Source organism: Marmota flaviventris, chromosome X (assembly GCF_047511675.1).
Source record: "Marmota flaviventris isolate mMarFla1 chromosome X, mMarFla1.hap1, whole genome shotgun sequence".
NCBI classification, from domain to species: Eukaryota; Metazoa; Chordata; class Mammalia; order Rodentia; family Sciuridae; genus Marmota; species Marmota flaviventris.
In genome coordinates, this window is record NC_092518.1 from 66772691 (window position 1) to 66785452 (window position 12762).

Genomic DNA, 12762 nt, shown 5'->3' on the forward strand with positions numbered 1-12762 from the left:
AAAGAAATCACATGGTTTCTTTCACATGTAGAAAATAAAATCAAAGCAAAACAAAAGGATGAACTGAAAGTAGATGAAGAATTATTAAAGGTTGGAAGGGTGCTTGAGGGTGAGGACAAAGGGAGGAGAGGAAGACAGTATAGAAGAAAAGATGGTGGATATGATCAAAACTCAATACGCGCACATATGGAAATGGCACAGTAAAACCCATTAGTTGGTACAAATAATGTGTTAATTATAATTATATCAAAAGAAAATGTGATATATATGTACAATGGAATATTATTTTTCATCAAATAATATCATTTGTCATTACATGGGTGCCTCCAGAAGACATTATGCTAAATAAAATAATTTTGTAACAAAGACCAAATATTTCATTATATTACTTCTAAATGGTATTTAAAGTAGATGTAAAAGCAAAAAATTGAATGATGATTCTAGGCATTTGGGCAAGAAGATTATGTTGAGTTGTTGCTCAACAGGTATGTGTCAGTTATATAAGATTATAGAGATCTGCTCTACAATGTATGACATAAAATTAACAATATGATATTGTTCTCTAATAAGTATCTTAATACAGTGCTTTCCATGTTAATTGTTGTCACCATGCGCATACACACACACACAAATGCAAACACATACACAAATATAAACACACACATCCAAAGAATATAAGAAAAAATTTCAAAGTGATGGGTAATCTCAGTACCTTGATTGTGGTGATGTTATCATGGATATACACATATATGCATATTCATCAAAATACATACATTAAGTGTGTGCAATTTTGTCATATAAATTTTATCTCAATAAAGCATAAAAATTGTAAAAATGAAATAATGCAAGCATACACATTATATTCAACAATGTTCATAGCATCCTTTTAAAGAATCACCTCAAACTAGTAACAACTGAAATATCCATCATTTTGAGAATGTAAGAACAAATTGTTGCATATGTCCATAATGGAATCCATCTCAGCCATAAAGGATCAAACTAGTGGTACACATAAAAATATGGATAATTTCTATAGGTAGTGTGCTGAATAAAAGAAGCTAGACACAAAGGAGTGCATACTGTATGATTCAATTTATATGAAGTTCATGAATTGGAAAAAAAAAACAATCTATGTTGCACACAATCAAAACAGTAGTTGCCTGGGGGTTAGTGAGGAATAGTTTAAAAGAAGTATGAGAGAAAGGTTCTATATTTACTTTTGGGTGGTAGCTAATAAAGGTTCATATTAATTGTCAAAAACTCATCAAACTGAGCAATGTAAAACTATATATTCATTAAATGTAAGTTATACATCTATAAAAACAAGGAATGGAAAGATATTTTTCTAATCATGCATGGATGACTTTCCACAGATCCTAAAAGGATAACATTATATGATTCTGGCATAAAAGGCTAGACCTAGATAAAAAGGTACATAAATATTGAATATTCCATGCCTGATGTGATTACTCCAGAATTTGGCCTAATGGAATCTTAGAATATAATTACTTAGAATAGTGGTCAGTTTCAAATTAGCGGTCTGTTCTAAAACTAAAGTGAATAGCTCAATGTTCGGTATGGGTTGATGGTAAGTGAAATTGCAAATTGAAAAGTTTATAGAGAATATAATACTAAGTTCTTAGGTTTGAAAAAAATGCCTCACTTTTAAAAACTAAACTACTTTTCAATAAAGACTTCCTGTGGACAAATCAAAACCATATGCATTGGTGAGTCTTTGTCTCCAAATTTTCCCCTCTTTGATGAAAAATGGGTCATTGATTTATCATTAGCTGTTAGGCTGGATGGTATTTAGGCAGCTAAGAAAAAATTGGGTCATTGATTTATGTAATAGCCTAAGGCTCCCATATTTTAATTACCCATGTTCTCTGTGAATAGTCAAGCATGTTGTTAACACTAAGGCATTTATTTTATGGAATATTTATTTACTTACTTTGGATATTTCTCCCTTCCTCCTTTTTTCCTTCCATCCTTTTTTCTTTCCTCTTTTCTACCCTCCTCTTCCTTATCTCTCTGTCTGCATCTTTAGCTTTCTTGATGAAGGTAAATTTTATGTTTATTAAAAATAAAAAAAATTAGGAAAATACTTCCCCATATTTACCATGTAATTTAGCAGTGTTCTGATCATGCAGAAAATAAGAAAGCATAAATTTCCTGGTATCACATATATTTATATTGTCATAATGCTCAAAGCACACACATAACTTTCAGGAATTACAGTAAAATAAAATATCCATCACAAATTCCTGTTTTTTTTTTTTTTCATTGAGTACCTCCAGAAAGCATTGCTTTATTTCAAATATCCTTACATTAAGCAAAACATTCGGTTTAAGTTTAGAAGCTAAAGATACAGTTATAGTAATGTAAAATAAATACAAATATTTAGTAAAAGTTGGAATAGTAGTAAGCAAAATCCATTATCTCTGTTATCATGCCATAGTACATAAGTGTATGCATGTATGTGTCTGGATATGTTAATTAGCTTGATTATGGAAATCATTTCACAATGTATAAATATCAAAACATCATGTAGTATATACCTTGAATATATATGATTTTTATTTTTCAGCTAAACCTCAATAAATCTGGGAAAAATGGAAAGGTCATGATAATACAGATTTGCAACTATTCAAGAGGTCAGCCTCACTGATTAAATATCACTAAATTTTATATTCATGAAACCAGTTCATGTTTGTCATAATGAAAACTGAATAATTTGACAAGGAAATTAAAGGAGCATAATTCCCATGAGTTGAAAGTGGGAGCACAAATTTCTTGGCTTTGAAATCTCTATCAAAAGACATCACATGGATTACAGGAATTATAGTAAAATAATATTCTTTGCCCTGTTCTTAAGTACATTGCCATATACTCAGAATAATGAAAATTATTTTTCCTAGAATTTTTAGGAGCAGCTGATTAATGTTTTTCAATCCTTCCACTCTCTCTGTTAAAGCAAACTAAGCTACTTTTAGGTTTTTCCTGCCCAAAGCATGCTAGTTAGTTTTCTTGTGTGCAGACACCTTGATAGACCTCAAGAGGTATAGGAGTTCCACTTGAATACTTTTTACAGATCTACAGGGAATAAAGAAATCTCATGGTAAGAAAATAAATTTTTAAGTGGCTAGAATCTAGTTTTCAGGGGTTTCCCTTAGTTGAGAGTTAGGACTGAGGTTAATTTTTTTTTCCATGTCAATCAATCATTTCCCCCAGCACCCTCCCTTTGCAGGCTCCTGGCTCTAATCTCATTCCAGGGTATTGCAACCTATCATTTATCTGCAGGGACTCCAGGGAGCTGCTGGAGTGTTCACTGATCTACTAAGTGCTAGGCAGTGGGTCTAAGGGTTAGAGACAGCAAACCACATTTGAGAGACGAAGAGGCTGGAGATAATATTAAACTGCTTTAGCAAGCATAGCTCGCAGAGCTGTTGATGGCCTGTGGGCTAGGGCTCTTGCATCTGCTGCTGGGGCAGCTCTGCTCCCAGCTTCTAGGAACCTTCGGGAATAGTATGCAGCACCACCTGGACCCGCAGACAGACAATGGCAGCTGGGAGCCAGAAGAAACACAGGATAATGACTCAGTGGTGTCGGCTCACACACTCCTCTTCTCCCTGGATTACCAGCATGTGCAGGTCCCTTTTGAGATCACACTTTGGATTATGTTAGCCTCTCTGGCAAAGATAGGTAAGTGAAGGACTGCCTAAGGCTCTCCCATAAAGTTTTCTGATAGGAACTCTTTGGGCTTTTCTGGATGGTAAGAAAGGTGCTCTTTGCTTGAAATACTGGAGAAAGCAAGCTGGAACATTTGCCTCCTGCTGCCTTCCAGAATGATCTTTTATTTATAGATAAATCCCCACTTGAAAGTGATTATATCCATATTATGGTGGTGGTCTCCAAGCTGAAGGTGGGAATAAGCCCAGCCTGGTATAGAATGAAAAGGGTTGCAGTTGTTCCAGGGATATGTGGAGATGGTATAACACTAAAAGAAGAACAGGTGAATGTTATTAGTTTGATTCTAGACAGTAACTGGCCTCAGTCTTTATGTATCCCTTTTCCCCCCTCATAGGAAGCTTGTTATATTTTCCAGGTAGATTATCTCCTTTTTAAAAAGAAATTCCTTTTTACCCCCATTTAGCATTTTAGGGGGTGATCACAAAAGAGAAGCCTAGCAAATAGAACAGAAAAATTTTTTAACATATTTAAACTATAGGAACACCCTGAATTACTAGTATTATAAACTTCCTAAGTGGATTTCAGTTATTTCTTTTATGTTCTTTTATAATATATCTGGCTTTTACCTTGGTAATGTTAAAATTATGAGCCCTTTAAAAGTTCAAAGTGTTTATTATTAACTATTACTTTTTTATAGGCTCAGAACCAAAAACAATGCCAGGCAAATATGGCATCCTACAGAATTTTGTTATTTTAAAACAAGTTTATTAGTTCCCAAATAAATCATGTTTAGCATTACAATGTTTAAATTACTTTATAAACGTAGTTTCAGTATTAACAAAATATATTGACTGATTATGATATATACAAGATCCAAAGACTCATAGCATGATAGATTGCCCAAGCTAGGAAAAACCTCAGAAGTCATTCTTATCCCAGCCCCATTTTTTCATCCATTCTCTTTTATAGATAGTATATCTGAAGGCTAGAGAGAAAAGATAATTTGCCATGTTTATGGAGCAGAACTAGAATGCTCATCTGCTGCCTTCTTGATCAGAAATACTCATTATCTTGGGTGACAATAATTTTCATATGTGTATAGTTAAGGTCTTTTATATTTTATATTTTTCAGTACTAGATATACTGATAGCAAAAATGTATAAGTAAATATTAATGTGAGGACAAGAGGGCAAATGTTACTACCTAAAACTGAATGTCTGACTCTGGGGGTCCAATGAATCAGGTCTCATCCTTTGCCCCCCAAATCAAATGGATAAACTAGTAGTGAAAAGTGGGAAAGGAACTTCAATCAGTATAGCTATATCAGGATGGCAAAGTGAGATTAAGGATTTTATGTAAGTTTTCATGTAAGTAAACATTTGGCAAAATTATTTTTCTGCAATGGTGCAATACAATCCTATTCAAACAACTGTAGATGGGTTACATAACAGAGAACTAGGAGCTGATTTTTCTAAAAGCACTGACTTGTCATTTGGGACTGCAAATGCCCAGTGGGCAGCTAAAAGCAGAATAATGCTTGACATTTCTGCCTTCATTTTGTACCTGTCTTCAGATTCCTGATGGGCTCTGCACATAGTCATGTTAATCATTTAAAGAGGGCTCATCTAAACATTGGTAATACATGGTTTATCAGCCCTAAGTTTACCTATCCTACTTCATCCCTTTTAAAGACTGAGGAATACTTACATGAACTTTAGCTTTAAATAGAAGTAGAATTGAGTCACGTGGAGATGAAAGATATGTATAATTAAGCAGTCTTGGTTAAACTGTGGTCTGATTATTATAGTTCTATGAGGTTGCTCTGATGAAGTACTTATTACCTGAGGTGGCGATCTCCATTTGATTCTCAAAATGTTTACCTATGATACATGTGATCCTGGATGAGGGAAATTTGGCTCCCATGAGATGATTGCTCTTGTTTAGGGGTGCAGTCTCATCATGTGGTGAGCTATTTGCAAGGTTGTGATCTTCTTAGAAGATGTAGGGCAATGACTGAAGACTTCTAGGTGCCAATCCAGTGATCTGCAAAGCTGACAGTGGAATGTGCCTGCAAATCTTGAAAATACCTTTTACCTTGGTATCCTCAGTCTTAAAAGGGGTTGAAGTAGGATATGTAAACTTAGGGCTGATAAACCATGTGTTACCAATGTTTAGATGAGCCCTCTTTAAATGATTAACATGACTATGTGCAGAGCCCATCAGGAATCTGAAGACAGGTACAAAATGAAGGCAGAAATGTCAAGCATTATTCTGCTTTTAGCTACCCACTGGGCATTTGCAGTCCCAAATGACAAGTCAGTGCTTTTAGAAAAATCAGCTCCTAGTTCTCTGTTATGTAACCCATCTACAGTTGTTTGAATAGGATTGTATTGCACCATTTCAGGAAAATAATTTGGGCATAAGTTTAGTAAACAAAAATCTCCATTGTTAGCATTAATTAATTAATTCAGCAAATATTTTCTGAGCATATTTTATGTGTGGGTCCATGGGCTGTAGAACTAAGACTTCATTTGTACTCTGAGGAACTTTCAAATTATTTCAATATAAAGAAGAAAAAAATCATTCTGTATAGGGAAACAGCATGGCATAATGGAAATAACAGATTACTTTTAATCAATTAACAAATTTTTAAAATTATGGTTCTCAACTATATATAATTTGATGTATATCACTGTGATTGTGAGAAGAATAGAAGAACATATCTAGCTGGTAACACGTTTTGTGTGTATTTTAAAATATGCATCTACATTTGAAAATGATCTGGTAGACATATGAATTATTGTCCTCTTTTTAACTGTGAATGCCATTATTCTACTAGCAAATATTTTTCCTTTATAGAGATAAATGTCTTTGTCCATGCATCTGCACCTTTTAGACATTATTAAAATGAAAAATGTGAAATGACTAAGAAGCTATTTTCCTGAAATCATGAGGCTTGACTAGAAGGACGTTGGACATATGGGGGTGATTGATAATGATGTTGTAATACTCGTATCTTTTCTCTCTTTTCCAGGATTTCACGTCTATAATAAAATGCCCACTGTTGTACCGGAAAGCTGCCTCTTGATATTCGTAGGTCTCATCATGGGAGGACTAATTTATAGTTTAAATGATCAATCCCCACCAATAATGGACAGTGATATATTTTTTCTGTACTTACTCCCACCAATAGTCCTTGAGGCAGGGTATTTTATGCCCAGTCGGCCCTTTTTTGAGAACATAGGAACCATTCTCTTGTATGCTGTAGTTGGAACCATGTGGAATGCATTTGGAATTGGTCTTTCTCTCTATGGCCTATGTCAGGTGAAGTACTTCAACCTTCAAGATGTGTCATTGCTTCATAATCTTTGGTTTGGTAGTTTGATTGCTGCTGTAGATCCTGTAGCTGTTCTCTCTGTATTTGAAGAAATACACGTGAATGAGAAACTTCATATTTTGGTATTTGGAGAATCCCTCCTAAATGATGCTGTTACTGTTGTAAGTATTTTAGGCATGGAATTTCTGGGCAATGAATTAAGTTCCCTTAAGATCACCCCTGAAATTTAGAATTAAGTCCTAATTTAGGCCATAATTGAGAAAGTTAATTCTAGAAGTAAGTCTACAAATTTAAAGAATATGCTTTAACAGTCACAAATATGCTTTAGAAAGTGACAAGACTTCCTTGACCCTGTATTTATCTTCTATTAGTTTACTAGTTGAAAAGTGAGATAAATCTTCTGCAGGCCATGATCCTTTTAGTCATGCCAACTAAGAAAATCTTAGCCATGAAAGCTGTCTTCACAGAACATCAGAAAAATTTCAAACATAATCATGTATAGTTGGATGGTGATCTGTGATCTGTAGAAATATTGATATGGGTAAGCCTGCTAATGACTTATGTTCAGTGGCATTAGGAGTTATAGAACTTCAAAGTTGAGTAACTCACAAGTTAGAAGGACAGATAGGGTAGAATTTGGGATTTTTTTAATTGATAGATTTGCTGTAATCTTTCTTATGCAGGTACTATATAAGCTGTTCAAGTCTTTCAATGAAATGCCATCTATCAAACTCGTGGATATTTTGGCTGCAATGGGAAAATTCTTTTTGGTTGGAATAGGAGGAGTTTTCATTGGGTTCCTGTTTGGAATGTTTGCTGCCTTTACCACACGTTTTACGAAGACCATCCGGGTCATTGAACCCCTTTTTGTCTTTTTATATAGTTATCTCTCCTACCTGACAGCAGAAATGTTCCATCTCTCAGGGATTGTGGCGTAAGTATCTGGATAAGACTTGATCTGTCTGTCTGTCTGACTATGTATCTATTTACCTATATTTTTAGGGATTGAGTCTCATTTTATACCAGAAATCGAGAAAAATTCCATTTCCTAGATATGGGAACAGGATGCTCCCTTTATTCTCTTCCTGATACCTCTAATAGAGTTACTTAGTCACAGTACTCTAAGTTTATTTTGGGACCAAGTTTATGGGCTCCTTCTAGAGGTTAAATTGCTACACCTCAACTACTTTACCTATATTGAAGTAGTTGGCTGGAAAACCAAAATGAATCCCTCATTTTATGGACATGGAGCTCCCTGAGCCAATTCTCTATCTTTGAAAGGGTGAATCATTTCCCTAATAGATTTGATGTGCCTGAGCATAATAGCAGTCCTGGGTGTAGTTAGACAGCATATCGCTTAAGTAAGTTTGACATTTACTGTTCTGGCATAGGTGAACTTTCTGCAATAACAAAGAATATTTTTATTACTTCTTTTGTAAACTATACAGTGTATGCTGTTTTTCCATTATCTATCATTGGCACTAACCAGTGATGATAATCCTACATGTTTAATAGTTAACTTGCAAAGGCTGAATGCTCACATGAACAGTATTAGCATATAAATGCTTTTGCATTAGGTTTAGATAGATCAACCCATTTAAAATATTAGGAAAAAAAGTAATGAAATACTTAAATAAAATGTTACAGGTTTTCCAGAAGCTTAGATAGAAAAAATTGAAAAGATTGATTTAAATTAATTTCCAAAGAACTAATGCCTCTAGGTTACTCTAGGGTTTAAAAGGATTTGCTGTGAATAATAAATGTCATGGTAATGTGACTAGAATTAGTTCGTTTTAAATGAAAATATTCTAAATTGAAAGTAAGAATTCTATCATGGACCTGGGTGATTTTACCTTAAATTGTTAAGAGATGTAGTTTGGGCTTTCAATTGTCTTTTGTTTTATTGTCTGCCATTACCCTTTATGAAAGACAGGTAAAAAGAGCTAAGAAATGTGTGGAATTGAATGAAACAATTTAAATTTAATTCTAATTCAGGGCATTGTTCAGAGCTTCTACAATGGTATTTTTAAAGTGGCTTCCTTCTTTTGAGCCACTAGGCTTTCACAAAACTTTGCAATATGGAGATTGTTGGCAGGTTTCCGTTGAGTCTTGAAAGAATAAATCCTAGGAAAAACAATGTTGCCAAATCTACTTGCTTCCTTTGAAATATCCTGAAGCTTAACTTCCTTAAATGTAGAACCTTTATTTTAAGTTATGATTACAAGTATCCTTTCGGGCTATGATCTTATAATCTTTTTTATTTTGACTGAAAAAGATAATGGAAAAAAGATCTATCCTTAATTTCTTTGGAGATAGGTTTATAAAATCCATTTAAATAATTTAAATTTTTATTTAGGTATTTTAACATAGGACTTGAGGTGAATTTTTTATTTAAAAGTTGTATTAATACCCTTTTTAAAAATAAGCAAATTGCGTTTATATATTAATCTCTGTATTTACTGTAATTACTTTGAATGTAGTTGAACAAGAACAGCACAAACATGATTTAAAATATTTAAGAAAATGCTTTTCTTAGACATTATTTTTTATTATTAATTTCAAATTATTAATCTGAAAATTAGTTAGGCTGAAAATACTGATTAAGAAATTGAGCACTGATGCACTGGTCACCTACAGACCATAGCATATAGATGATGATGAACAAACAATTAAATACAATAATAATAATGCATAATTTAGATTGAATAATTTAAGTAACAGTCAATTCATAGATTTAAAAATAAAATATATTTCAAAAATTAAAATTTTATCTTTTTATGTGTTGGAAACAGAAAAGCTTCTCCCAAACTTCCTGAGCTTTAGTTCCTTCATCTGTTAAATGTGGAGGATAATATCTATTTTACAGTATGATTGCAATAAATATAGTATATTAACTGAGTGCTATTTAAATATAAAAAATAATTTTTGTCATTGTTATTTGTTGATTGGATTACTGTGTTAAGCATGCAGCAATCATAGATATAATGTTGCTTTGGGGAAGATTTCTCTTCCTTCTATTTTATTCCACTGTCCAATAATTTGGAAAAGAGGCATGAAAACACCTGCACTCATTCAAGAATTGATTGCTTTTTCAGAAATGAGTTGCGTATGAATCAGTTCCTACTTAAAAGATTATTAGTTCTCAGAATGGTCAATAACATCATTGATTTTTGTGTGAATATGTTGAGGGTGGAAGAAAGGAAGAAAGCATAATGCATGAAAAGTAATTAAAAGTCAAGTAGGAGATTTGTGAGGTTGAGCACTGTTTTTAGCCCAAGACTATAAAGTATCCATTCTTAATGATGGCTGCTTTTAACAGTAGTATATTGCATCCATTTGGAACTAATTTTGTTCCTTTTCAATAATGCATTACTTCTGGAGTCAATAAGTCCACAGGTACTGATATTTCAAACATAAATTTTATTATAACAAGTTACCTTCTACTTGGGACTTTCTCTGATAAAAATTCTACCCATCAGTGCTATTAATTGCTATATTTAAATTTTATGCTAAAATTTTGTGGTTTTATTACAATAAAAATTATATTGTTGAATATATACATCTGTTTATATTAGTACTTTTTTGAGATTAACAATCAAGCTTGGATTTTCATTTAGAAACTTGAAAATATGCTTTTTATCACCATTATATTTTTGTTACCTTTTTGAAAGCTTGGCAAAAATATGAATTTGCTTTCCCAGGTTTCAAATAGGTCTGTATTTTGTTTAGAAAACTGCTACTTTGCTATTGTTGCCTACTAGTGTAGGTAGGAGAACAATGTTTGTTAATTAAGTGTGGTTGGGTCAAACAACCACTTCTGTCTAACATTGTTTTTGAGACTCTCAGAAAATAGTCGGCATTGTTATTTAAAGGTTGGGTTGACACTTCTTCTTGTCTGGTATCATTTCTATTCATAGTGCTTAAATGCATTCTACTCTCATGTATAACTAATTAAAATAAATTAAAAAATAATAAAAAACCTTAAAAACTATAATTAATGAAGTACACTATTCATTGGCTCTGCAAATAATATTATATAAAAATTATAGTACAGAAAGCAGCAGGCAAATTTCTCATATTGTTTTCTCATAAGCATCTATAGATAAATGATTATTGTGTCTAAAGAAAATTACTTTTTGTAATAATCTTATAATTTCTATTCGTGAATTTAAAAAAAATTATATTAAAATTAAAACTTAATTTGTAATTGTAGCTAAAATACTCAAAATTAATTCCTTTTTAAAAATTTTGTGGCTCTGAGGATGGATACCAAGGACGTTATACGTGCTAAGTAAGTACTCTACCACTGAGCTACACCAGTATCCCAAAAGGGTGCTCTTTTTATATTCTTATTTTCTTCTTCTGACCAAAAGAAAAAAATGCATAAGTTATGGAAGAAAGAGGATCCAATAGAACGTTAGGATTCAGAACGATGTTTTGTGTAGTGACAAGCAGTATTATTGTAATATCACAAATACACTTTGAAGTTATTATTGTTCATTTAAAGTGAACTACAAAATCAAAGCCCTGAATTTAAGAATATTCTATCTTAGATCTCCTCATTTATGATGAGTTTTAACTAAATTGGTTGGTAAATTGCATAATTCATCTGTATTACTATATGATAATATTTTATCCAAGAAAGTTATACAAAGCAGTATAAAACACCCTATATAATGTCATTTCAATAATTTATCATGACATTGCTTAGCTTTCTAACTGTGTGAATCTACTAGATGTTCTACTTTCTTAGCTGAAATGGTGGAATGCTATGTGTCTGTGGAGCTAAGAGCTCTTTCACATTTGGAAGGAATTTGTCTTCTATCCCACCAACATATAGATGTCTTTACCTGGCAACTGTTACCACCATTACCTGAAGCTTCCAGATAAGTACTTTATATACTAGTTTCAAAACTTAAATACTAAGCTTAAATTTAAGTTAAGTCCTTGTTCAAAATAAATGAAATCAGAAATTTTAGCTATAGCATATATTTCATTTTAATGATAGGCATAGCAAGTTTGAGTTTATTTCTTAAAGATATCAAGAGAATTATAGAATATGAAATATTTTTGTTTCCTTTGAAATTGATGAAACCTATCCATCTTACAGTCCTTTGTCCTAGCTGAAAGATACTTGTATACTTAATCATTGAACAAACAAACAGGTAGTCTGTTCCTGCTCCCTGGATACAACTGTTCTTCCTCCCCAATTCCCCTTTTTAATTCAAATTTTCCAAGATTAGAATAGGCTCTGCTGGATGAGTCTTCAGGAAAGTTTCTGTGGTTCACCTAACTTGCTCAATTCTGGAATTGCAATGCCAACACAGTTTTCAGGAAAGAATCACTACATTTTACTGAGAATAATACAGGAAATAAGAGCTGTAGCAACTTACATCTTGTGGACCCTCAGTTGTCACTTTTTGAAAGATTATAAAAAAGAGTACATAAATGACTAGGGGAATTTTAGATAAGACATCATGAGACCACTTCTGTAAAATGAGTTACTTGTGTTAATCATGCCTCAATGAATCATGCACAGCTTGCTCTATAGAGAAATATATCTAGGAAGTGAGTAGTGACATTCTTAAGAAATCTCTACTTAAGGAAGAAGTTAATGTGAATTTCTTAGAGAACTGTAATGAGTCAATGACAGACATGACCTTTCATTTTGGAATTTAATTACTGAGAAACTCTTTTACTCCTATGGCAAATCAATACTTGAAACTTTAATTAAA

At 32.8% G+C, this 12762-nt stretch overlaps 1 protein-coding gene across 1 annotated transcript in view; it reads left to right on the top strand.

The window, feature by feature from the left end:
- The first annotated feature begins 3449 nt into the window (after positions 1-3449).
- Positions 3450-12762, top strand: part of LOC114091157 (sodium/hydrogen exchanger 2-like) — a 90370-nt gene continuing 81057 nt past the window's right edge. The window contains exons 1-3 of the mRNA XM_027933543.2: positions 3450-3702; positions 6725-7188; positions 7711-7961. Coding sequence (XP_027789344.2) covers positions 3450-3702; positions 6725-7188; positions 7711-7961 — 968 coding nt within the window. The remainder of the gene's footprint in view (positions 3703-6724; positions 7189-7710; positions 7962-12762) is intronic.